Source organism: Carcharodon carcharias, chromosome 3, assembly GCF_017639515.1.
Source record: "Carcharodon carcharias isolate sCarCar2 chromosome 3, sCarCar2.pri, whole genome shotgun sequence".
NCBI lineage: Eukaryota > Metazoa > Chordata > Chondrichthyes > Lamniformes > Lamnidae > Carcharodon > Carcharodon carcharias.
The window spans coordinates 186,182,651-186,210,572 of record NC_054469.1 but is presented as its reverse complement, the minus strand read 5'-3'; the positions used below and the strand labels follow the sequence as shown (position 1 = coordinate 186,210,572).

General features: G+C 39.8%; 1 protein-coding gene across 4 annotated transcripts in view; it reads right to left on the bottom strand.

Moving 5' to 3' along the window:
• The window catches only part of LOC121276286 (F-actin-uncapping protein LRRC16A-like), a 417,343-nt gene that overhangs the window by 324,249 nt on the left and 65,172 nt on the right, over positions 1-27,922 (bottom strand). For all 4 annotated transcript variants that reach the window (XM_041184533.1, XM_041184534.1, XM_041184536.1 and 1 more), the window contains exon 3: positions 15,414-15,464. In XM_041184533.1, coding sequence (XP_041040467.1) covers positions 15,414-15,464 — 51 coding nt within the window. The remainder of the gene's footprint in view (positions 1-15,413; positions 15,465-27,922) is intronic.

Below are 27,922 nucleotides of genomic sequence, written 5' to 3'. Positions count from 1 at the left end.
GAAACATTAGGTAAGAGTACAATGATGCTTATAATTTCCTTTTTGACAAATACAGAAAAATCCTCAAGGATTAAACCATTTCCTTCAAATAAAAAGTTTAGTCATTATTTTCTGAATGTTTAGATTTGTATGGCTAATTTTAAGATTGAATAGATCAACGTAATAATGCGTTTACATTCTGCTCAAGGGATTGTATAATTGCTTTCTTTAAGAACTTATTCCATTTTTATTGGCCATGAGTTGCATTTTTAAGCAAATATTTAGGCCTCCCATTTGCTGATAAGTGCTAAGCATAGACCTTCAGCAAGGCAACATCTATTTTGCTGCTGTCTTTAATAATTAAAGACTTAACATACTAATAAGCTTCCAAATTTCCAGATACATTTCAGGAAACCAATAAGGTTTCAAAATTCAGGTTCTTTTCATTGTAAATCAGAAGGTTAAAGGGGGTCTAACGAGGCCATCAAAATTATGAAACGTACCAAGTATATTATGAAAGATGATTTTGACTGGTTGGGGAACTGATAACATGAGGGCATAAACTCAGGATAACCACAAGAAGATTTTTCCATAAATTGAATGAAATTCTTCACCACAAATGACTTTTGAGGCAGAGATCACAAAGTTACTTAAAATGAATTTGAAAAGGAAAAATGGCTAGATGAAGAGCCATCACCAACACATGCAATGAGCAAAAAGGTGTCCTTCTGTGCTGTAATTTCTATGACTCAAGGTGATGTAATATACTGCTTCAAAAAATAAAATCACAGCATTACAAACACATTGTTGGATTGACTTGTAAGTTTAACAGCCATGTGCTCTGCCATGATTGACATGTTTCAAATTCTCCACGTTTTAAATTACTGTAATCACCTGCAAATATTATTTAATTCTGCCAAAAGTTTTAACATGTACTAAGGTTTAAATGAAAAAATTAGACTGAGGGCAAAGAGCAACTTTGGCAGAATTATAAAACAGAATACAACACCTAGGAGAAAGCAGCCAAAAATCTCACCAAGAAGCAAAGGTCAGTGATTCTCAGCCAAGAATCTATGAGAAGCTTTCAAGGAGTCCACCAAAAATAACAGGAGAAAACGCAGGGGAAAAAATTGACCTAAGTTGCACAAAGTCCAGTTTGATGGGAATACTGCTTTGATAGAATGCCTAACTCAGGGAATTTGGTGAGTGAGAGAATTTTAAAATCTGGACAAGTTTTGCATTCAGCATTTAACTTCAAGTTAAGGTTAAAGTTAAGTTTCTTTCACAGTTTTAGTCAATGGTAAAGAAGCTGTCTGCTAGTGGTAGCTGAACAGTTAATATTGCTTAGAGTGCTTAACACAGGAATTTGATGAGTGAGGGAATTCTATGAGGGCAGAGGTGCTGTCCTGGTCTTTTACAAAACAAGGAGTGAGAGAGGGAGCAGGAGACAGTGAGAACTGAGAGCTGAAGTCTAGGGGCATTTAGATAAAAGCAAAATATTGCAGATGCTGGAAATCTGAAACAAAAATAAAAATAGCTTGAAAAACTCAGCAGATCTGACAGCATCTATGGAGAGGAATGCAGTTAACGTTTCGAGTCTGTATGACTCTTCATCAGAACATCCTCTGCAGCAAGGAACAAAAATTCCTAAGGGTGTGTTGCCTATCCATTGCCAGCGTAAGGAATATCTCATGGTAACTGGGAAGGAACTTGGAAAGGGAGGGGATAAAGCCAGTTGTCATGGTCCACGCTGGAACCAATGATGTAGGTAGGAACAAGGAGTAAATCCTGGTGAAAGAAAATCAGGAATCAGGCTCTAATTAAAAAGTAGGACCTTAAGATATTCTTCTCTGGATTATCGCCTGAGTCACATGCAAATTGAAATAGGAGTGGACAGGTCAGGAGAATTAACACATGGCTAAAGGGCTGGTGTGGGAAAGAGGGGCTCCATTTCACAGGACACCGGCACCAGTTCTGGGGCAGGAAGGAGCTGTACCAATGGGAGGGGCTGCACCCAAAACAGGATAGGATCAGTGTCCTAACAGAAAGGGTAAATAAGGAAGTGGCAAAGGCTTTAAACTAGTAAGATATGGGGAGGGATCTACAAGAAACATAAGCAGCCTTAATGTCCCAGTGACATGACTGTGTGTGTGTCAAACCTTGGCAAAATTCTCCACGAGTTATGTTTTTATGGAGCCTCTGATTCCTTCTTAGTTCCGCCCCGAGCATGTGGTTTCACTCTTCCTCATACCCCCAGTTGAATTAGTTGAATTGGTGATGAGATTAGACTATGCACAAACTTCAAATAGATGTTACAGTAAGCTCAAAATGTAATGTATCAAGCAGGTAGGCACAGCTAAAACTGTAATGTAAGTTTACTGGTATTTCATCCACAGTTGTTAAATAAGAAACATGCAAATTAAATTCAGTGTGCATGAATTTTATGTGTTTCATTGAAAATTTCTAAGTACCCATAGAAACTGTTACTCCTTAAACTGTAACAAAAACAAAAATACCTGGAAAAACTCAGCAGGTCTGGCAGCATCTGCAGAGGGGAACACAGTTAACTTAGTTCTGTTGAAGACTCATACAGACTCAAAATGTTAACTGTGTTCCTCTCCGCAGATGCTGCCAGACCTGCTGAGTTTTTCCAGGTATTTTTGTTTTTGTTTTGAATTTCCAGCATCCGCAGTTTTTTGCTTTTTACTCCTTAAACTGTGATTGGCGTTTTCAATATTAAGGGGTCACGCTGTAGGACACACACACCAGTTGCTATTTTATAGTCACTGCCTATTACGCTGGGATTGTGCAATCAGGTCACTGGGTTCCCACAATTCATTCAAAATACTTTGTCTTTTTTTCTCCCAGTTGCTCTGCTCAGCGCTGCTCAATTTCTTGAAGGGCCCCTTAAACAGAAATTAAGTGCCTTATTAGCAGAGGTATATGGCTTAACACCTATTTAAAGATGACCTGAATGACATTCAAAGCCAAAATGCATCCTTCAGGACATAGCCCTATGAAATTGGTACCTTTTACTTCCATCTCCTATGGCTGAAACAAGGACCAATTTCTTCTCATCACTGTCTTGGTTTGATAATCCAAAGTTGCTTTAATATTAGTGAAAATCATGCAAGTTTCGTAGGCTCCCAGAAGCATGTGCCTTGTACACCTGGCAGCAAGCCTAATGCAAAACAACCAAACAGGAACAAGTCTTCCTACTTAGCAGCTTTAACGAGTCTTATGGTTCTATAGCAAAGATTGCAACTAACTGCACAAGGCTACATATCTTTGAGAACAGGCAGGGTAGGGCAACGTAAAAGCAACTTGTGCCACACAGGTTGGAGGATGTTGTTCCAATCTACTGAGCTTTTGGGAGGTCAACATCTTTTTTTAAAAAACTTCAAGAGATCAAAAGATTGAGAATTGATAACTTAAAGTTGTTTGATTGTTGCCATTCAAATATAAACATACAAAAATGTATAATAGCTGGCAATTGATTCTGCATTCAAAACATTTGCAACTTCTGTTTTTAACATATCATAATATATTATTTGCTGATGGACCAGTAAAAACCCAGGCACAACTGTAGTATATTCTGTAGAATAGGTGCTCAGCGACATGTTGGGATATTTTACAAATAGGTCTGAACCAACACAATTGCCTGGATTTTGGTCTCCATGACAAACAAATTACACCAGCCATTAATTACACTCGTCCACAGACTTGTGGATGGGCTTTTGCTTTAGAAGTTGTTGTGGTTAGAAAGCTATTTTAACGCAGCACCCTCTAGAGAGGGCCTGGGACCTGTGTAAGCAGCACAGGCAATTGTGTATCTCCATTGCCATTCAAACTGATGAATTGTTACTAAGCACTAGAATCTGAACCAAGAAGTGTCAATTAAGGACATTTAATTTAATGCCAGATCATGTACAGAAAGCAAAATGAATAAAAAGATGGAATTAAGAGAGAGTGCATTATTGAGACAGAAAGAGGAAAGTTAAAAAAAAGTTCCCATCAATAGCTAAAAGCTTAAGGAATTAAATTTCACGTTTGTAAAAGTAAATTTCCAATGTCAGAGAGGTGGTATGTCAGTAATTAAGATTTACCACACTGTTAAAAATTTAGCTAAGCTGGAATGGACAAGTCCCAGCTTTTTCTGACATTTCTAGTGAGTATCTACTATCATGAGGTTCCATGAATGAGTGGTAAGTCTCTCAGCACAATTACTGTATAGTGCAACTTTTGGAGGGGCAAGAAAACTTCCCTGTATCCTCATGTAGCTGTGCATCTGCGTTCTCCGGAAGATATTTTTAAGGTGTTAATCAGAGAGCAATGAGCGCTAAACTCACTTACTTCTAGCATAGAATTTGGGCAATGAAAGAATGAATTTTTCTGCAATGTATAGTCAAAAGTAGCTTCATAACGTGACAAAGTTACTTCATAAGTTCAAGCTATGCATTATATGGTTTGAGTTGCAAATTTAACCCCTTAATTGGATTATTGACTTGTAATTCAACAATTAGTTGCCATTATCCTCAATGTGCTGTCAACAAATTGGCTAGGCTAAGAAAATGAGGTGTGCAGGCCCATATGTGTTTGTGGGAAAGATAAATGACAATTGGGCAGAACATTATTTCGCCAAGAAGTGCCAAATGCAGTGAGGCACAGTGTCCTTTTTTTAAAAAAATAAATCACCATTAAACGAGTCATAATTTGTTTTTATAATTTCCAATCACTGCCTCGCATATTTAAAATGACTGCCCAAATGGCTGTGCCCTGTATATCAAACTATGTTTTTTTGGAGCAACAATTGAAAATTAATTTCAGTTTTTTCAATTCCGCATTTCAGGAGACTTTTTTTATTTTAAATACAAAGGTTACCTTAAAGTTAAATATTTACTCTTGATAGCAGTTATCTCAGATTTACCTTCTTTGAAGTAATTTAATCCAGAGATAGTATGGGCAATCATATGAGGTACTGAAGAGCAGAACGGATTACAAGAATGCACTTCTGGGGCTTCTGATCCAAATCTTTTCAAGACTGAGAAAATCAGCTCTTCTTTTTGACTGTTGCAAGGCTTTGTAGTAGAATGAATTTTGGCAGATTCAGACCATTTACTTGGGATCAGAGATCACACCAATTACCAGTCCATTTCATTTCCTGCACGTCTACTCTCCTTCCCCTCCCTCCCAGAACCATGATAGGATTACCTTTGTCCTCCTTCCACCCACCAGCCGCCATATTCAACAGATCATCGACTGCCATTTCTGCCATCTCCAACATGATGCCACCATGAAACATATCTTCCCCATCCCTTTTGGCATTCCAAAGGGACCGTTCCTCCACGACACCCTGGTCCTCTCTCTTTGGTTATTCCCATTACTGACTTCCTTTCCTGTGACATCTTTCTGTGCAAATGCAGGAAATACAACATCTGCCTTTTATCTCCCTTCTCACCATCCAGGACCCCAAACATTCCTTGTGAAAAAAATGGCAATTTACTTGTAGTTCTGTCCATTTAGTCTACTGGGTGGGATTTTCCTATCCTGCCTCCATCAGGATTGTCCAGTTCCACCAAAGTCAACGGACTTTTGGTTGGCCGCTGAATCTTCCACAGTGGGTCCCGCCACAAAAGGGCCAGAAAAACCTCAGCCACTGTCTTGGCTGCTTGCTATGTGGGTTACCTCTACATTGGGGAGTCCAAACACAGACGAGGTGACCACTTCGTGGAGTACTTCCATGCAGTCCACAAGCGTGATCCCAAGCTTCCAGTCTACTGTCATTTTAACTCTCCACCTTGCTCTCACTCTGACCTTGTCCTTGTCCTCTTGTAGTGTTACAGCGAAACTCGATGGAAGCTTGAAGGACAGCACCTCATCTTCTGACTGACACTTAACCGACTGCTGGAGTCAATATGGAGTTCAACAAATTAAAATCATAGCCTCTGCCCCTCATTTTATTTCATGTTTTGCAGGTTTGGTGTTCTCGAATTTCTCTCTATTCCTTTACTTGGCATCTGGTTGGTTGTTATGCTGCTGCTTAATTTATCCCATTACCACTCCCTCTGCACCATGAAACCTTTGGTCATTTAATCTCCCCTGCCCCCCCACTCTATTACAGACCATCCCTTTGGTTCTACTTCCTACACTCGCCCCTTTCAAATGCTCAAAAACCTAATACCATTTCTAACTTCTCAGTTCTGATGAAAAGTCACAGACCCGAAACATGAACTCTGTCCCTTTCTCCACAGCTGCTGCCAGAACTGCTGAATATTTCCAGCATTTTTTGTTTCATACCAGCTACCATTTTGTTTGGCAATCGAAAAGAGACTAAAATTATGCCTGGTGTCGAAATACGATGCATCAGCCTTGTACAGTGGGGATTGCATTTCTAAAAGATGGCTGGGGGGGGGGGGGGGGGGGGGGGGGGTGGAGTGGAGAAAAGAAGGAACAGCAAGAGTTAAATACATTTTTGGGGCAGAACCTGAGTTTTTCCAGGTATTTTTATTTTTGTTTTTGTTTTAGTGTCTTACCCTGTATTGAGTTGGTTCCATTACTGCGCTATACATCTCTAATAAAGGATAATTCCACTTACCAACAGTGACATACCTCATCTTTCTGGTACAACATTTAAAAGAAAGATTGTAATCCAGTCTGGAACTAGTCAAACAGACAGTTGGCATCACAGATCCAATTCATGGTCTACGCTGGAATGGTTTTTTTTCCCAGAATAACTGTAAAACTTTATATCTGACGTCAGTGCTCTAGATCAAAATGTACAGTGGGAAAAATTCTGCATCCCTATGAAGGGGACTGTTGGGAAATGTCCATAACTTAACCAATATCCATAACAAGGCTCAATGCATCGACAGACTTTATTAGGCAAGCTTCTTACATCAGCACTTCTCTCCTTGAAATCGAACACTTTCATCCAACCCATTTCATAATTTAGCGACAATGCTGAATATTAAATCTCTAGGAAATGCATTAAGGTAGAATTGCTAAGCTATTCTAAATGATTGGGAACCATTTGATGAACATCACATCCAGCAATTTATGGTGGTTAAATCACAGCGAGTTCTTCTACCAGAGAAGGAAAATCATCTGATAATACGAAACAGTCTAATTACTCAAGAGCAAAGCCATCCAGCTGATTTTATACTTACCTAAGTCTTGCAGCCATTTATATCAACAACAAAAATAAGGCAATAAGTTCTAATCCCATAGGACACACTACACCCTGAAGTAATGAGGTATTTTGATATTTTCATTTATAATATTTACAGCAGATAAGTTCCCATTTTTGATCAATTCTGGCCATTTTCATCAAAGGAGAGCGTCAATTGAACTATCCTCCAAGTCACTGGAGGTTGGTTTGGGCAGGGGGAGTGGAACACAATGGAGGAAATGCCCAAAGGGGAAGGGAAAGAGGATAGTGCATTGCAAAAATAAAATCACAGATGAATATTAAAGACTTGTGCTCCAGAACTTGCCGTGCCCCTAGCCAAGCTGTTCCAGTACAGCTACAACACTGGCGTCGACCCGGCAATGTGGAAAATTGACCAGGTATGTCCTGTACATAAAAAGTGGGACAAATCCAACTTGGCCAATTACTACCCCATCAGTCTACCCTCCATCATCAGTAGAGTGATATCAAGCAGCACTTGCTTAGCAATAACCCACTCACTGACACTCAGTTTGGGTTCCATCAGGACCACTCAGCTCATTACAGCCTTGGCTGAAACATGAACAAAAGAGCTGAACTCCCGAGGTGAGGGTGACTGCCCTTGTCAACAAGGCAGCTTTTGACCGAATGTGGCATCAAGGCACCCCAGTAAAACTGAAGTCAATGGGAATCAGCGGGAAAACTTTCCACTGGTTGGAGTCAGGCTTAGCACAAGGGAAGATGGTTGTGGTTGTTGGAGGTCAATTGTCTCGATTCCAAGACATCACTGCAGGAATTCCTCAGGGCAGTGTCCTCCGCCCAACCATCTTCAGCTGCTTCATCAAAGGCCTTCCTTCCATCGCTGATGATTGCACAATGTTCAGCACTATTCGCAACTCCTCAGATACTGAAGCAGTCCATGCCCAAATGCAGCAAGACCTGGACAATATCCAGGCTTGGGCTAACAAGTGGCAAGTAACATGCGCACCACACAAGTGCCAGGCAATGACCATCTCCAATGAGAGAGAATCTAATCATCGCCCCTTGACATTCAATAGCATTACCAGCACTGAATCCCCCACTATCATTAATTACCATTGACCAGAAACTGAACTAGCCTATAAATACTCTGTCTACGAGAGCAGGTCAGAGGCTAGGAATCCTGTGCTCTCCGCTTGAGTGGCAGTGGGGACAATACAACTGAGACTATGCCCTGCCCCGAAACACCATCTCGTAACTCCTTCTACAAAGTAAAAAAGCATCTGGGAAGTCACAGAGAACAGGACTAATCTTGGCTTCTTCATTTCTCAACCTCCTCCATCTATTTATTTTTGTTCGTGGTATGCCAGCACCACTAGCAAAGCCAATATTTATTGCCCATCCTAGCTGGCCTTGAAAAGGTGGTGATGTGTGGCCTTCTTGAAATGCTGAAGTTTATGTGGTTTAGATGCTCCAACACTGCTTTAAGGGAGAGAATTCCAAGCTTTTGATCCAGCAACCATGAAGGAACAGTGATATAATTCCAAGACATGATAATGTGTGGCTTGGAGAAGAACTTGGAATTGGTGGTGTTCTCATGTCACTTGCCCTTGTTCTTCCAGGTGGTAAAGGTTACTGGTTTAGAAGCTGCTGTCAAAGGAGCCTCTCAGGCAGTGAATTCTTAACAAATTAGTGCATAAAACGCTTTTTCCTCATGTCACCATTGCTTATTTTTGCCAATCAACTTATACTAGTGTCCTCTGATTCTCAACTCTTTCACCAATAAAAACAATTTCTCTATCTACTCTGTCTAGACCACTCATGATTCTGAACACCTCTATCAAATCACCCCTCAATCTTCTTTTCTCCAAGGATGACAACACCAGCTTTTCCAATTTGCCCATATAACTGAAGTCCCTCATCCCTTTCTGCACCCTCTCTAAAACTTTCACATCCTTCTTAAAGTATAATGCCCAAAATTGGACACAATGCATAAGTTGAGGCCAAACCAAATGACACTCATCTAATCAGTGGAGGGTATTCCATCACACTCATGACTTATGCCTTGTAGATGGCGGAAAGGCTTTCAGGAGTCAAGAGGTGAGTTATTTGCCTCAGAGTACTCAGACTCAGTTGCTTTTGGAGCCACAGTTTTTACATGGCAGGTCCAGTTCAGTTTACAGTCAATGGTGAGCTCCAGGATGTTGCTGATGGGTGATTCAGCAATGTCAAGGGGTTAAATTCTTACTTGCTGAAGATGATCATTGTCTGCCACTTGTGTGGTATGAATGCTAGTTGTCACTTATCAGCCCAAGCCTGAATGTTGCACAGGCCTTGCTGCATGCAGGTACTGTCTGCTTTGTTATCAGAGGAGTTACAAATGGAAGTCATCAGTGAACATTCCCACTTTTGTTCTTAAGATGGAAGTAAGGTCACTGAAGCAGCTAAATACGGTTCAGCTTTAGAAACTACCAGTAATAACCTGTCAACGCCCACTGTTTAATCTAACATATGAAGATAGGTTGGATCATTGTGGTACTGGAAATTGACAAACAAACAATCGTAACTTAGCAAGCCTTCAGGAGAAACAATTTTTAAAAAGTAAAATAATATCAGCAGTCAGGCCAGTGAGCACTCCAGACAAACACAAGCATTCAACAATGGAGGACTTCCACACTCCACTGGTATCCATTATGAAAGTCTGCAGCATGCCCAGCACAAAAGCTTCCAACTATGAAGGTCAGCCTAGGCTCAATGATAGTATCCTTGTCTCTATTTCAGCAGATTGAGAGTTCAATCCCTATCTGAGGACATGAGATTAAAATTTTGGGTGACTCTAACAGTACTGAGGAAGTGCTGCACTGTAAGAAGTGTCATTTTTAAGAAGAGATATTAAACTAGGATACGGTATTTCCCTTCAGGTAAACATACAAGATCCCAGGGCATTATTTACCAGCAGGGGAGTTCTTGTAATAATCTGGCCAAAAGATTTTTTTGTTCCTTTTGCTACTGTAGTCCTCAAGCATCCAAATATGGAGCTCTGCAACATTCCGGGGCTCTTTGTATTCTTATTTAATATTCAGGTAAGCGAACAATACAATCGTATAAATAAATGTTAGAATATAGCATCCAGATGCAATCTTTGAAAAAAGGTTAATTTTCTCTTGTTGCACTGTACCTTTGATGAAGAAAGGATTACAAATTTTCACTCATGACTGGAGCACCAGGATAGTTGGATCTTTAGGATACCACAAATAGATTGACCAAGGAAAGAACAACACCATACCCTTATCAAAAGGCAAACAGAACTCAAATTGTGAAGCCCATCAATCATGTTTTCAGGCAGACATTAAAGGTTTATGCTCAAAATGTGTAAGTTTAATGATCTAGGTACAGTTTCTCTTTAACTACATGAATAAATACTCCTTGTCGGATGGCTGGAGGGCTATTATTTGAAAAATATATTCTTGTTTTGAAAACCAAGGCCTACCAGGCCACTTATATGCTGTTAGAATAAAACTCACCCTTTCTTTTCTACATTTCAGTGCATAAGAAAGTACAGAAAAGAGAGCAGTCTCTTCCTCCAGAACAAAGAATCTTTTATTCTGGTGCATTGTATTAAGGCTGCAAATTACACTCAATAACAGGGAATGGTTCCAATAACCCTACACTCAAAGATACCTAGTGGTATTTTGATCAAATAAATATATACTCCATGGCCACATTCCTTGTGCCCTGTACTATGTATATTGTGCAATTCTGCAGAAAAATCAAAGGCTTGCACCTTCGCAGCACTTTGTCACATCCCCTAGAAGTCTCAGTGTTTTATATCCAATGAATTACTTTTGAAGTATAGTCACGTGTAAGAAAACACAGCAGTCAATTATGCACACTAAGGAGCCACAGAAAGTCAGATCTCTGACAGGTTAAAAGGCTTTTTCATGGTGCTAGGTAAGGGAATAGCAATCCATCTCCTAGTTCAAGTGGATCCTGATTTAATATCTCATCTAAAAGACAGCACCACTGACAATGCAGCACTCAATCAGCACTACACTGAAGTGTCAGCCTAGAATAAAGGTTCAAATCGTGGAATAAATTCACAAGCTGGTGACTCAGGTGATCAGATAAATCGGCACTCAAAAATGTCCAATCGAGAGTTGCCAAGTTCATGAATTTTCAAAGCAGGTTTTTCAAATAGAAAATGAACTATTAACGCACACATATTCAGTTGACTTGAATGAAACCTCTAGGGTAATTTTATATAATTACTAGTGCATATTCATTAAAAAATGTCTTTTTAATGCATTATATTAAAAATAGTAATTTTAATTTCTGCTCCAGATGCCAGCCAAACAGAAGTAGCAGTCTCATTCTTTAAGATCTCTGCCTTCTACACAGGTAGAAACATTCCAGGAATGTCTGATCTAGCAGAATTTTTTCCAATCTACCCTGCCAAAACTTTCATTTCCATTACATGGAACTTCACACATTATGACACACTGGGAGAATATATCAAGATCCAAAAGCCTTTTAAAATTAAAATGGGATAAACTTTAAACAATCTTAATGTTGGGGAACAAATTCTTTCATAGGTAATCTTCCTTCCTTTCCCTTGAATCTCTCCAAAATTGCCACTATCCTCAGCCTCTAATACAAACAAAAAAAAACTCTATACAGCACCTTTCATGACCACTGGATGTATCAAAGTGCTTTATAACCAACAAAGTACTTTTTTTAAGTTTAGCCACTGCTGCAATGTTGGAAACTTGGTAGCAATCTGTGCACAGCAAACTCCCACAAACAGCAAAGTGGTAATGACTAGGTAATCTGATTCTGTGATGTTGATTCAGGGAGAAATATTGGCCAGGACATAGGGGAACAACTCCCTTGCTCTTCTTCAGAATAATGCCATGGCATCTTTTATGTCTACTTGACAGGGCAGAATGGGCCTTGGTTTAACATTTCACCCAAAAGACAGCATCTCCGACCCTCAGCACTGCACTCAAGTATCATAAGACCATAAAATGTAGGAGTAGAAGACCACCATTCAGCCCAACGAGTCTGCTCTGCCATTCAATCAGGTCATGGCTGATCTGATAATCCTGAACTCCACTTTCCTGTCTTTTCCCCATTAACCCTCTATTCCCTTACTGATTAAAAATCTGTCTATCTCAGCCTTGAATATACTTAACGATCCAACCTCTACAGTCCTCTGCGGTAAAGAATTCCACAGATTCACTGCCCTCAGAGAAGAAATTCCTCCTCATCTGTCTTAAATGAACAACCCCTTATTCTGAGATTATGCCCGCTGGTCTTCGACTCTCCCACAAGGGGAAACAACGTCTCAGCATCTACCCTGTTAAGCCCCCTAAGAATCTTATATGTTTCAATAAGGTCGCCTCTCATTCTTCTGAACTCCAATAAGTACAGGCCCAACCTACTCAACCTCTCGTAAGAAAATCCCTCCATACCCAGGATCAACCTAGTGATCCATACCCTGGATCAACCTAGTGAACCTTCTCTGGACTACCTCCAATGCCAGTATATCTTTCCTTAGATAGGGGGACCAAAACAGTTCACAGTATTATAGGTGTGGTCTAACTAGTGCTTTGCATAGGTTTAGCAAGACCTTCCTATTTTTATACTCCATTCCCTTTGAAATTTCCTGGTTCCCCATTATTATTTCCCCAGCCTCATTCTCTAAGGGGCTATGTTCACTTTGGCCTCGCTCTTCCTTTTTGTATATTTAAAGATGCTCTTACTGTCCACTTTTATATTACTTTCTAGTTTACCCTCCAAGTTTATTTTCTCCCTCTTTATTATTTTTTGGTCATCTTTTGTTGGTTTTTAAAACTCTTCCAATCCCCTGGCTTACCACTAATCTTTGCCACATTGTTTTTTTTCCTTTCAATTTGATACTATCCTTAACATCCTTGGTTAACCATGGTTGGTTTATTCCCTATCCAGAATCCTTCTTCCTCACTCCTTGTTGTGAGTCATGAGCTTTGCTTAAACGTCTGCCATTGTTCAACAACTGTCTTTTCCACTAAACTCCTTTCTCAGTCCGTTCCAGCCAGCTCCGCCATCATTCCTTTGTAATTACCCTTATTTAAGTTTAGCACAGTTGTTTTCGACCCAAGTTCCTCACTCTCAAACTGAATGCTAAATTTTACCATGTTGTGGTCACTGTTTCCTAGGGGATCTTTTACTCTGAGATCATTTATTAAAACTGCCTCATTCCACATTACTAGATCTAAAATAGCCTGATCCCTGGTTGGGTCCAGAACATAATGTTATAGGGATCTGTCCCAAATACACTATGAATTCTTGTTCATACTTTCTCTGCCAATTTGATTTTCCCAATCTACAAGAAAATTAAAGTCACCCATGATTAATGTGCTGCCTTTTTTACATGCCCTCATTATCTCCTGACATATTCTCCGTCCTACAGTATAGCTCCTGTTTGGGGGGGCCATAGACTCCCATCAGTATCTGCTTCCCCTGGTTATTTCTTACCTCCACCCATAAGGATTCTACATCTTCTGATCCGAGGTAATTTCTTGCTATCATACTTAATCCATCTCAAAGTGACAAAGCTACCCCATCACTCTTTCCTTCATGCCTGTCCTTTCGAAAAGCCACATACCTCTGAATATTTAGTTTCCAGCTTTGATCTCCTTGTAACCATGTCTCCGTAATGGCTATAAGATTTGTTAACAACTAACCTCTATTTGTGCCATTAATTCATTTATTTTGATCAGAATACTGTGTATTTAAGTAAACAGCAATTAATTTTACCTTTTAACCATTTTTCCCCCCTTTGACCCTACTTGCTGCTGTTTTTTTATGTTTGTACATTTATGTTTGTCAGCCTTGATTTTCATGCTCAAGCCCTGGAGTGGGACTTGAACCCAAAACCTGCTGACCCAGAGATACAGTGCTACCAACTGAGCCAGGGCTGTCATAATAGTTCAAAGTTACAAGGCATGTAGGAGTAATCGATGGTGACTGGTTCTTTCAATTTATCTTCATCCAAGGATAGGAAACATCTGGTCTCTAATCAAACCACTCTTCCAAATTTTCTGGGTAAAGAATTTCTCCTATATTGTCTATTGCACTTTTTGTGTCTTAGCTATGGACCCCAGTTTGTGTCTCTTCTCCAGTGGAAACAGAGGAGATAGCACCCAATGCACTGTTATCAATACATTTAAGGGTTGATTGTTTTCTTATTGTACGGTGCCTTTGTTGAAGAAAGTATCGTAAATCATATTCATGCCATTACTAATGTGTGTTGCCTAATACTCAGCAATAATTATATTCGTACAAGGAAAGATAAGCCTGCTAAATTTATCTCTATACAATCTATGTGCAATCTATTGTGCACTCTATCCAATCTAATTACTCTTCAAAAAGATCCCCAAGATGGCATCAAAGGTAAGTTGTACAAAACTGGAGAAAGTGCGTCATGAATATGACACGAGCAAAATTGCAGTTTTGTCCCACAACAAATAGCACTTACACACCATTTTTAGAAGTAGTCAAATTACATAAAAATGATGGCTTTTTGGTTTATGAGATTTAGTAATGCACTGGCAAAGGCGGCAACTGGCCATGCATATATATTATAGGGCTTTAAGCTCGGAAACCCTTAGCAGGAAATTGGTGGGAAGCAATGCAAACCCACGCAGTGCAGAGACAACCCACCAAGCAGATATGATACAACTGGCTATCTGGCAGAACTGCAGGGATCCCTGCGATTGAGAGGGGACAGGGGTAGAATAAGATCAAGGCAGGAGAGACATAACATTCCTTGTGGGATACAGAAGGTGTCTTCTCCTCTTGCATTCTCAAGGAAATCAACAAAAATCTAAAACTGAAGAGTTCCAGGCCTCCTCCCAGCCTTGACCAAATCCCATGCAGGATTGGCCTGTCAGGAAACGGATTTCCAGTTCGTGGCAATATCATTAGGGCCTGGCATGCAAGTGCTAAAAAGGACCCTGCAAGCTCTGGAAGGGTGTGCTTACCACCTGCAGTAAAATCACAGAGTGTCAGGTCCCAGCTGCTCCAAGGCAGTGAATGGACCTTCGGGATTTTAACTTCCCACTTGCTTGCTTTCAGCAGGTATGGCTAAGATCATCCCCAAGTATTGATGAACATAGGACACACTCTTACAATTTTAATTTTAAGTTAGTCAACAAATCTCTACTTCATAAGTCCCTCTGTATTTCTCTCCTCATTCCTCAACACTCTGGTTGAAATCAGGATTAACAAAAGATAAATCAGTTTTTACCTTGGTAGGGATTCGTGCTGCCAAAAGAAAAACACGGCATGATGTCAGCACCTATGGGGTTAAAAAGGAAATAAAATTAGATAATGTGTATTAGAAAATATTCTGCACATATTGTGCTCCTCCTGTTGTAGTTGAGAATTATCACCTTCTTGGATTTTAATACCAATCAGCGAAATCAAGAGAGCATTCATACTACAGTTGCAGCATCAATGCTGCAAAGCTACTTCACTTTGCACCAGTGCTGCAGTTACTGCGTGAACATAGCCTGAATCCAGAGTCAGGACACAACCTGTTACAGAAGTGAAGCAGAGAGAGAAGTTCCCCAGAGGAAAGGATCTCACTTTCTCCCACTTTGTAGATCCACATCAGGTCTAATGCCTAATTTATACCGCAAAGATTTAACCCAAAGAAAAGGTAAAATCACTTGAGGTGTAAATGTAACAAACTGATGGCAATGCTAAACAGTCATAAATATAACCCTGAAGTAGAAAAAGATCTGCCATTAACAAAAATGTAATCATTTACTGCTCATCAGAAGTCAGTCTTACTCACAGTGCAGATAACAGCCTGGTTCAATCTCAGGTAACTGCCGAAGAGAGGAATAGAGTCAATGTCTAGGGAATGGAGTTTTTGGTGGATTCGAAAGATCATGGCTTCATTAGTAGGAGGAAATTCTTCTGATCCACCAGGGGATTTTGGACAAGCCCTCCGACAAGTTAGAGATCGTGAAGTGGTTGAGAGAGGTAATATTTAGCATTCTTTGTGAAGGTGACGACTCAGACGGATATTTCAGGGTGGTGTGATGTTAGTACAGGTTCCTTACACTAACGTGTGGTATTTCCTGGTCCTGACAAAAATTACTGGATAAGTTATTATTTCTAATCTTGCTCTCCTCCTCACCCCAAATGCTTAATTGATACACATAACTTGCCGAAGGTGAGAAAGTGTTGATGTTCAAAGTGACTTGGGTGTGTTTGTACAAGGAACACAAAGATAGAATGCAGGTACAGAAAGCAATTAAGAAGCAAATGGCATGTTGGCCTTTTTGCAAGGGGATTGGAGTTCAAGAATAAAGAAGTCTTGCTACAGTTGTAGAGGGTTTTGGTGAGACCACATCCGGAGTACTGGGTGCCATTTTGGTCTCCACATTTAAGAAAGAATATACTTGTATTGGATGCGGTATAGCAAAGTTTCGCTAAACTGGTACCTGGGGATGAGAGGCTGAGTAAATTGGGCTTATAGTCTCTGGAGTTAACAAGAATTAGAGACAATCTCATTAAAACCCATGGAATTCTGAGGGGGCTTGATAGGGTGGATGCTGGGGGATTGCTTCCATTGGTCAGGGAACATAAAATACGGGGGCACAGTCTCAGGATAAGGGGCCAATCATTTAGGACTGAGATGAGGAGAAACTTCTTCACTCAAAGGGTTGTGAATCTTTGGAATTCCCTGCCACAGAAGGTTATGAATGCTCCATCATTGAAAAATTAAGGCTTGGATAGATATATTTTTGATCTCTCAGAGAAGTGAGAGATATGAGGAGTGGGCGAGAAAGTGGAGTTGAAGCCCAAGATCAGTCATGAATGGCGGAGCAGGCTCGATGAGCCAAGTGGCCTCCCCCTGCTCCTATTTCTTATGTTCTTAAATTACATGGATTCTAATGGGTCATTCAAATTCTATCCAAGTATCAAATTAACCACCACAGTTTAAAACAAATTGACAAAAGATTGAAAGGCTACTGAAAAATGATAATCAAGCTAATTTAAAAACAAAACAAGCGTGTAACTTTTGGCATTATATTTAAAGCGACATTTCCATCCTCCCCCATCCCACACACCTCCCCCTCCCCCAACAACCCAAAGTTAATCTCCCCTTTTCTTGGTTCTCAGCAGGCAAGGGATCATTCTTTACCTCAGATATGACCATGAAAGCCTGACCTAGGCATCTGTCAATGCTGCTCTTAAACCACTTTTCAGGAAGGAGTTAAATCCAAGTGAACCAAAGAGATTTATCCATTTTCCACACACTGGAGAAATCATTTGCCAGAGGCTCAGAGCTTCTTTTATTCCCTATGCCAGAGCATCATTTCCAATTGAATATAGGTGACACAGGCCTCCTACCAGTCTCCATGGCACAATACCACCCTTTCTAATCTTTATTTACAGCAGTAAAAGGCAGGTGCCAATCTGGGATTTGAAGGTAAGTGCAACAGCTTTAGGAAATGAATGGCTTTGAAATCTTAAACACTTCCCTGTACATTTTTTAAAAAATCTACAATGAGTTTCACAAAATCTAATACAACTTTTAGTTGCTGAAGTTACATTACCTGAACATGAACTCAGAATTGAAAACGAAATAATTCTGATTCCTTTGCTAACCTTAATATCTAATTCAGAAGTAAGCAAAAGAATCCAAAACCTCAAAATGGATACAGCTCAGTTTGGGAAGTTCACAATTGTTCAAATCACATTGTGCAAATAGCAACCCATCTTAGGGGTCAAAGAACCCGGACAAAGTTCATACTATACTTTTGCTGAGGGTCAATTTTGTTGGCAACTGGGTAACTAATCAAAGAGGATTACAAAATAATGTATGATTAGGATACTGAATGTGAGTGAGAGGCTTCCAACAGTTTTTTTTATATTTATTGCGCTCCTTAGTTTTTTGGGGCAGGGGCTCATCTTATTGTGCGTACAGTGTTTGGTCTGATATGTCCATATTCACTACATTAATTAATTAAAGATGTCAGAAGCAAAGCACTCAAGAGTGGATGCAATAAAATGTATATCCTTCAATCATGGCATTCAGGGGAGGGGGTAAACAGGGCCCATAGGGTATTTTAGAATCAGTGGAGTTTGCAACAGATGGAAGTCATTTTGCTGATTAGGCCTGTGCTGACTCTTTGCTGGAGGGATCAAAAATTAAATCACATCAAGCCAATCTTTCCGCCCAGCCTCTGCTTCAAAGTTCACCTACTCTTCCCTTAGAAGAAGGATACAATGATCTCTGCCTCAACTTAATCCTGTGCATTCATGCTTTAATATCTAAGGTTAAAAAGATTTCTCCTAACTTCTCTCCTCATTCAGTTTTAAATCATGACCATTTGTCACTATGTACACAACCAGAGAAAACAGTCATTCTCTATCTGCTCTATCAAAACCTTTCAAATGCACATGTTCTCCATGCATCTCCCAAAATTGACCAGATTTTCAAGCACTGTATTAATCTGTCATTTTTCTAATCTTATAATTGCATTTTTTGAACATCTTATCCTTGCTAAGACTTGCTCAGTGTTTCATTGTGTTTGGCGCCGAGATTGGATTCTTCAAGGTTTGTATATTTTCCCCAAAGTAGGCTACTCAAGACTGTAGTTCATTAAAACCATCATTATTTATTTACAGCTCTATGTACATCTGAGAAACTCTGCACAAGGTTGGACTTCTCCCTCCAGATCTCTGTTACTTAGTCATGTCTCATTACATCATAGTTACACCAGCAAACGGTGTTTCTGATGTTAACCCTTTACTCTACATCTCCCCTCCCTACAAGTCTTTATCCCAACTATATATCCTGTTACATCTCCCTCCAAAGTCTCACACTTCACGGGGTTTGTCTCTGAGGTGCTTTGATCAAGCTCCCCAATCTTGTTCTGCTCGTTTTGAGGTCAAGGGGATTCTACGCTCTCTTCATTCCATAGGTGTCCTCCTCCTGGGTGGCTATAAAGCTTTGTCTTGTTTCTTCTTCCTTATCGCCATCCGCATTTGAATAGTAAACCCAAGTTTCTATTGGCTTTCTTTCCAAAGATATTAAAGGCGCTGTACTTTCTCCCCTGGTCCATCTCAGTCTTGTCAGATTTCAGCTGTGGAGCTCTTCTATTATTATGCCTTCTCTCTGTTGGTCTCATATCCATACTCTCTCCCTGGGCTGCAGGACTGACAAGTCTTGTGCTCTGTTCCTGAAGTTGAAGTTGCAAGCTTGTTTGTGTATCTATTCCTCCTCATGCTTTTTAACTCTCTCATATTCATTCAAGGTGATAGTTGGTTCTTGTTTCTATTGCAGAGATGGAAGTTCACATTGCGTTGTGTTCTTATTCATCTTCCCATTAACAACTCTGATGAGAACCCATTTTGTAGCGGTGAGGTTTGGTAACTAAAAAGGACTAAGTTGAGATCTTCATTCTTCTTCATCAAGTCTTTAATGGTTTGAACACCTCTCTCATCTTCTCTATTCAATTGAGGATACCAAGGTGAGATAGTCATGTGAACGAATCCATATTCCTTTGCAAAGCTGTGGCATAATTTCATTAGCAAATAGTGAATCATTGTCTGACACTACCATGTGCAGGGTGCCATGTGTTGCAGAGATTCTCATTAGCAACTGAATGACTGCTTCCACCGTGATACTGTGCAATCTGTTCAGCTCAATCTATCTGGAGTAGTAATCAATGACAAAAAGAAAAACCTTGCCTTTAAAATCAAATAAACCCAATCCCAGGCGCTCGTATGGCCTTGATGGAAAAATGAAGCATGACAATAGCTCTCTTTGCTCTTGGCTGTTCATGGCACATGTACGGCAATTTGAAATTAGTTTTTCCCAATAGCATGAGTAAAACCTGGCCACCAGACTGATTGCTGGGCTCTCTCTCAACATTTTGCCATCCCTAAGTAACCTTAATGAAATTTTTGGAGAATATCAAGCCAGAGTGTTCTCAGAATGACTGTCATTAAAAACTAGGAGATCATCAATGATTGTGAGGTGCTTTCTCTGCCACAGTAATGGGTTGTTAGGAGTGTAGTCCGACCATCCTTCCAGATAGTATTCCTTTATCTGGACATATTCACCATCTTGCTATTATGCTGCTTTTATCTCTTGCAGCTTTTTTGCAATAGTCGGTGTGCATTTTGTAATGAGTGACGTATATGCTTCCACATCCTCAATGAAATGCAAATGTTCTATTTTGGTTTTTTCAACTGGTATCCTTGATAGCACATCTGCTGTCTGGTACTTAGCTTGACCATACTCAGTTACTGTATCATATCTCATTAGGCTTAGACTGAAGGACTGAATTCTAGGCAGCATTAATCGCAATCTCCTTCATGTTCAGAACAGCGACGAATGGTTTATGGTCAGTTTAATTTTAAAGAGTAATCGCATCACAGTCTGAGAACTTCTCAAATGGCTATGTTGCTGTCAATGCTTCCTTCTCAATTGTAGCATATCGTTTTTCAGTGTTTGTGAGCAATCTTGAGGCATAATAAACTGGTCGATGTTCACCATCGCTTTGTACTTGGAATAAGACTGCACCCAGACCTGTAGATGACAGTTGTGAATCATAGTGTGCTAAAATTTCAGGAAAAATTAGAAGATTTTTGCTCTTAAAAGCATTTTGCTGGTCTGCATTCCAGCACCACTGCTGACCTTGACTCAACAACTGTCTCGATGGCTCATTGGTTTCTGCCAAATTTGGTAGGAACGTGTCTACTTGATTGACCATTCCCAGGAATCTTTGTAGCCCTGTGATACTCCTGGGTTGTGGAAATTCTGTAATCACCCTTGTTTTCTGTGGATCAACTGTTATTCTTGGACTTGCAGGATGTGCCCTCAAAATTTAATCATAGGTTTTGCAAATTTACATTTTTCATTCCATATCAAATCTGCCTGCAGAACTTTCAGGTTTTGGCTAACTCTGCTGCTTGGCATTTTCTAATGGTCATTTTTATTAATTACTTTTTGAATGATCAATTTATTGCTTTGACATTGATTTTTTAAAAAATTCATGTTTAACATTGTGCCAAATCCTATCTTTCCAAAATTTGCTCATTGCCCCTCCAGTGAGAAAAAAGTTGGACAACCCTGACATACATGATGTAAGGCAACAACTCACTGAGGCTCCTACAACTGCACCTTCCAAGCCCAAGATCTCTACCACCTGCAAGGAGGAGGCAGCAGATGCATGGGAACACCACCGGCTCCAAAGTTTCTCTCCAAGCCATACACCATCCTGACTTGGAACTCGATTACCCTTCCTTCACTGTCACTGCTTCAAAATCCTGGAATTCTCTCCTTAACAGCATTATCGGTGTACCTACACCACATGGATATCGGCGGTCCAAGAAGAGGGCTCACCAATACCTTTTCAAGGGTAATTAATGATGAGCAATAAATGCTGGCCTAGCCAATGACACTCATCCCAGGAAATATAAAGAAAGGCTCAGCCAGAGTTTTGCATATCACATCTTTCAAATTCACATACGGTTCTCATTGAATTAGTGTAGTCAACTAAAATAGGTAATAAGCATGAAAGTAGATCAATTTCTGATACGGAGCACAAAACCTTTCAATTAACTGATATACTGCAGAGGATTTGCAACACCTGTAGAATTTAACTTGGTTAACTTTTAACAAAGGCTTGTATATCTTTTGAGGCAGGTAATCATGGAAACTAAACCAGTTTAATAGAATTTCAAATTGTAAAGTGTATGACACAATGAATTAGCCATGTTAGTCTTCTTTCAGTCAGCCATACACTTTGTGCACTCATATCAATATTTCTTCATTATTTTTAACAGATATGTTATTCAGTTGAAATGAAATGAACTCAACACCTCCATTAAGAGTGAAAAATGTTTTTTTATAGTGTGTTAAATGTTACCTGATAATGCTATCAATTATCATTTCTACCTTATAGTGCCTATAATCAGCTAAGTGCTAGGGTTGGAAGAATTTGGTCAACCAAGCGCACAAAAACCAAATTCAAAGAGAGGGAATTTTTCTTTAAAAAAATCACCTACAACCAAATCCATAAATTTAAATCTGTTAAAATCCTGCTATATAAACATCCAAATGGTGATAAATGACATCTCAAGTGATACCCTGAAGCTGAAATATTTGCATCCTATATCCAGTTTGAGTACAGGTCTGGTGTTGACACATTATTTTTACTGCTTTGACAGTCAAACTTCACACAACACTGAAACTTACTGCTGGCAGCAAGACTACGTTGCCTGGAATTTCCTGTGGGTGCACAACTCAGAAGCTGCACCCAAAATTACACCAGCTTCCGGGCCCTTTCAAATCTCATTATCATAAATGTAAGGTGGCCATAAATCAGCAGACATCAGCTTAAACAGCCAGGGCTGAAGTACCAACTCCACATCATTTATTCTTTAAGCATGAAAATTTCAACTCACGTTTAAGAGCTTGCCCGCTTTTAGAATGCCTTCTACAGATGCCACATAAATACATTCAAGATGGCAAGAAGTACTTCAAGCAAAGTTTTCCACTTGAATTTTTCTTTGGCCAACTGTGAAACAATTTCTGCAACAGAAATGGATCGAATGGCTGCCATCACCACTTTCTGATACGTCTCTAGGTCTGAAATCAAATCAAAGATAATCCCCCAGCAGCAGCATGCATTTATTGCCTACCCCCAGTTCCTCTGACAGCTTTAAGAGCCAACCAAATAGCATCATATAAGCCAAGCAGGTTTCATTCCATGAAGGATATTAACAAACTTTTTTGTTACTAACAAACAAATGACCAGATTTGTTGAATTTAATTTCACAGCCTCTCAAAGTACAATTTTTCATAGACATTGTCCTGTACCATAATCATTTGTCTACTGCAAGGGTTTCTGATCAGTAATCAGAGTAATCACACTATTATACCCCCTCTAGCCCAGGGGCACCCAGATCAACTGCTGCTCCAGTTAACATCAAGTTACTCAGAACAAGCCAGGAGTTCAACATGGGACCTTGAAGTATATGTTGTCCAGTAATATGCTATTTTTAATGGCAGAGCCTTCAGAAAAGCGACAGAACCAGTTGCTTTAAGTTGGTCCAGTTGTAATAGAAATTGCCCGGCAATATCAGAGGTGCCACAACAGGACTGGAAATCAGTGTTTCAGAAGGTTTCAAAAAGGAGTACTACATTATAAGTGAAACACAAGGTACGACGAAACAACTGAAAATAGTTGTGCTCATTAATTAGGGCACTTCAACTTAAGAACAACTGTTTATTTAACTCCCACATGATGTTGGCTCCAGTTTCTACTTTATCCAGTGCATTCACAGAGTTAGATCACTCATTTCATGGGGAAAAAGTGCACTGGAATCAATAGCAACTTGTAATCATATATAAAGGGTTTATATATAAACAAATGCTAATCACAATTCTTCAGAACAGAAAAAAAGATACAAGTCAAGCATTCACACCAAGATAACAATTTTCCAATTGAGATCATGGAAGTATAAAATTACTATAATACGAACTAATACTATCTTATTCACATTCATTTCACAGAGCAGCATCAATATCACTGAAGCTTTTTGCAAGTCGCCTGAGAGGGTACGGAAATTTTCAGAGATTTTAATATGCCACTTAGGTCACTGTTACAAATTAAGCACATTTTTCATGAGCACTGTACAAAAGCTAACAAAATGCACTGCCCGTGAATGTTATTTAAATCCATGTAATTGCTGAATCCGCGTAAATGTTTAAAAACATTTGTGCAGATCTTTCAAAATGTTAGCAGACTGGACAATTTTTATTTATATTCAGTTTTATAATTTGGTCATTTTTAGCTGAATGCATCAGCGAGTAACTCAAAAAGCAAAATGATGGATACAAAAAAAAAGGTCCTGTGCCTCCCAATGTAATCAAAGACTAAAGAAGTTAGCAAAAGATTAACTTTACAAAAGCAGTTACAATTTGTGAATACAGTCGGGGATTTTTTTTACATTCTAGAGTTAACCTCTACTCTTACACTTTCTCTTTCTTCTGCTATTTCATCCAAATGATCATTCTTCTTCATGCATGGGGTTGAAAAGGAGGCAATCCATTCAAACTGAGGATAGGGAGAGACAAAGAAGGGGGAAATAAATCATAGCTGATACCAACCTCACCTGACATCAATATACATGCACTTGGTAGTACGATGCTGGATCAGGGATGGAAACCTGGCTGACATTATCTGTCCTTAACCCAGGGACAGCAGGCCAGTTATTGTGTCCTCACTGTTGCTCCCACATGCATTAGCTAGCTTAATAAACAGAGGCTGAGTTACAAATCACTGCAAGTAGTACAATTACCCACTCAGCTAGTCAGGGAAACCTGTTTTTGCCTTAAATGTATTTTTCAACATGAAGATAGTTCTGTATTTTCTAACCATAAGAGTGCAAAAAGGGTTACTTTTGCATAGGACCATCTCACCTTTTAAGTGTTTTGAGTTTAAAGCACTTCCACATATTGACAGGCGCAAATCAGAAAACCTCTGCTCTGGTTAGTCATTCATGCGCTTACATACGGTATAAAATAAAGTATGTGGGCACACTGAGTTCAGCTGCAATATCCTTGCATGTTTGAATATCTAGTTCTGTGTCACAAATTGGACATGGTAAGTCCAATACAGCAGTGCCCAGCAAACCATAGTCTAGCATGGGTCACTGCCTTCTGAAGGTGAGATAAATAACTGAAGATGAAAGGCAGGGAAAGTTGAGCAGACATTTGCATTTTTTTGGGAGAGGTTTTTATAGTCTATCAAAAACTCCAGTGAACAACATAAAAACTAGGAGCAGTGTTGCAATCCTCATGGGACCATAACCAAATTTACTGAAAGTTCCCAAATGAAGAAATTACAAATAAAATGACACTTACTGTAATTTTTACTTTAACACAAAAGCAGAACCAAAGAAAATTAAACATGAATTAACAGGCAAATATACTTAAAAAGGTAAATTTCACTTTAAATAGATGAAACAAAGACACATCTTACACAACCACAAGCACTCACAACATCAATCCCCGCAGACATGTGGCACCACGTGCAGTTCCGAAGTTCTGTAACTCAGCCTCTGGTACGTAGGATTTCTCATTTTTCCACTCAATCCATTTGTCCCTCGAGTCACATTCACCAGCAGCTGTATTCCATACAGGATCCCTGGAGGCAGACATCACTGAAATGGCACGCACCTGCAGAACCTCCTTAGCTAAGTTCATGTCAGTCCTGATGGCACAGATTCCCCAGATACTCCGTTATCTCAACTCTTTAAACAACCCTGTTTGGAGGTCTGGTTGGCTCTAGCAAGACTGAAGCAGCAGCAGCAGCAAGATTATCCAACTGACAATCCCTGCCCTAGGTATATGTATTACACACACAGCTCCTTATAAATGTGCCTTCTCTGCTCTCCCCTCTGCTGCAGTTCCCCTTTATGTCTGGCCATACAAGGCTTTTGTATGTTAGCTTCCTTCCTGTTGGTATTGCATCCAAGTTAAGGATCACTAGGTCACATGAACAAGTATTTCTTATTATTCAAGTAAATAACAATTGATCCCTTTACAATGATGCAAATTCATAAAAGTTCCTTTCAAACATTTTTAGTAGAAATTACAGATCCCCTGGTCATTTTAAAGGAATTACAAATTTTCCTGACCATACTGCTTCTGGGTCAAAGGTCATCACAAGCAGCAGTAGACCATAAAGCCCATCGAGTCTGCTCTGCCACGCCATTCAATATTATGACTGAACTCCTGCCTTAAACCACTTTCCCGCTCGCTCCCCATATCCCTTGATTCCCTGAGAAACCAAAAAAATCTATTTCAGCCTTAAATATATTTAATGACAGAGCACACAAAATCACCTGGGACAGAGAATTCCAAAGATATACAATCCTTTGAGTGAAGAAATTTCTCCTCATCTCATGTCCTAAATGACCGACCCCTTATCCTGATTCTGTACTCCAATGTTCTAAAATCTCCAGCCAGGGGAAACAAGCTCTCAGTGTCTACCCTGTCAAGCCCCTCCATAATCACATGGTTCAAGAGATCACCTCTCACTCTTCTGAACTCCAGAGACTATAGGCCCAATTTACTCAGCCTCACTTTATATAATAACCCTCTCATCCCAGGAACCAATCTAATGAATCTTTGCTGTATTGCCTCCAATGCATGCATATCCTTCCTTAAATCTGGAGACCAAAATTGTGCAGAATACTCCAGGTGTGGTCTCAAAGCCCTTTACATCAGTTGGAAGATCTCCTTATTCTTATACTCTAATTCCCTTGCAATAAAGGTTAACATGCCATATGTCTTCTTAATTGCTTGGTGCATCTGTATACTGACTGTGTTCCTCGTACGAGTACATCCAAGTCTCTTGAATATCAACATTTACAAATTTCAGGCCTTTTTAAAAAAATTCTGCTTTTCACACTTCATTGCTTTGTACTCCTTCTGCGACCTTGTTGCCCACTCTCACTTAACTTATCTATATCTCTTTGCAGCCTCTTTGTGTCCTCCTCACAGCTTACTTTCCATCTAGCTTTGTATCAGCAGCAAACTTGGATGCATTACTGTCTCTTCATCCAAGTCATTAATAGACTGTAACTAGCTGAGGCCCAGCACAGATACTTGTGGCACTCCACTAGTTATAGTCTGCCAACTTGAAAATGCTAGTTTTCTGCTTCCTGCCCATTAACTGATCCTCCATCCTTACTAATACATTACACCCAACTCCATGAGCCCTTATCTTATGGATTAACTTTTGCGTGGCACCTTATTGAATCATCTTCTTTTTGAGTTCTCTGCCCAGAGGCAGGTTCAACCCACAGCACAACAATCTCTATCATGGGTAGGACAAGGAGACAGGTCCTGAATTCACCCCAGCCAAAAGAGGGATCAAGCCATGTGCTGTTACCACCAATCTGTTCCACTCTAGTCGTCCAGCCAACTGAGTCAACCGGCGGCACCCCACCCTCTCCCAAGGAGTCAGAGTTGCTGTGGCAACATATACTATTACATGTATATTATAACCTGGAGCTATGGATAGTGATGGTAAAGGCTCCAGCTTCTTTCCATTCCATTACTGGTCAGGAATCTCTCCCACTGGCGTATGTTGGAAGGATTTACAAGTTGGCACTCAACCTGTTTGACCATGTTATGAACGCACTTTCCTTCACCATCAAGTCCTGGAGTGGGTCTTTTGGAAATTCAAGTATATTATATCTACTGGCTCCCTTGATATACCCTACCAGTTACATATACTAGTGACATTCTTAAAAAACAAGGAGGAACCCTCAAGAAATTCATCTCCACTTAATGTTGTACAGTTCTATAATGCAGCTGTCATACAGTGTGTCCTTTTAAGGCATCAATTCTGAGGTTAAAATGGTACCAACCCCTCTGAGGTTAATTAGAAATGGAATCTACTTGATTCTCTGTACATTTTGATTTCAAGAAAGACTATTTTGCAACTGTTTTGCAAGTGAGACAGTCTTAAATCACATACCTAAACTGGACAGATGCAAAGCTCACTGCTTAGCCCCTACATAAACCTAGGAACTGGGGTGAGGGAGTGATTTACAAATCTTCTGACTGTCAAAAAAGTAGCAATCATTTTTTTTTCCCCAATGGTACAACTGAAATTTTACAGCAACTGCAGAGAAAAAAAGAATTTAAACCAGAAATAAAGCAATTATTTCTTCCTGGTCTATCCCAAATGTTCAAAAACTGGTGCA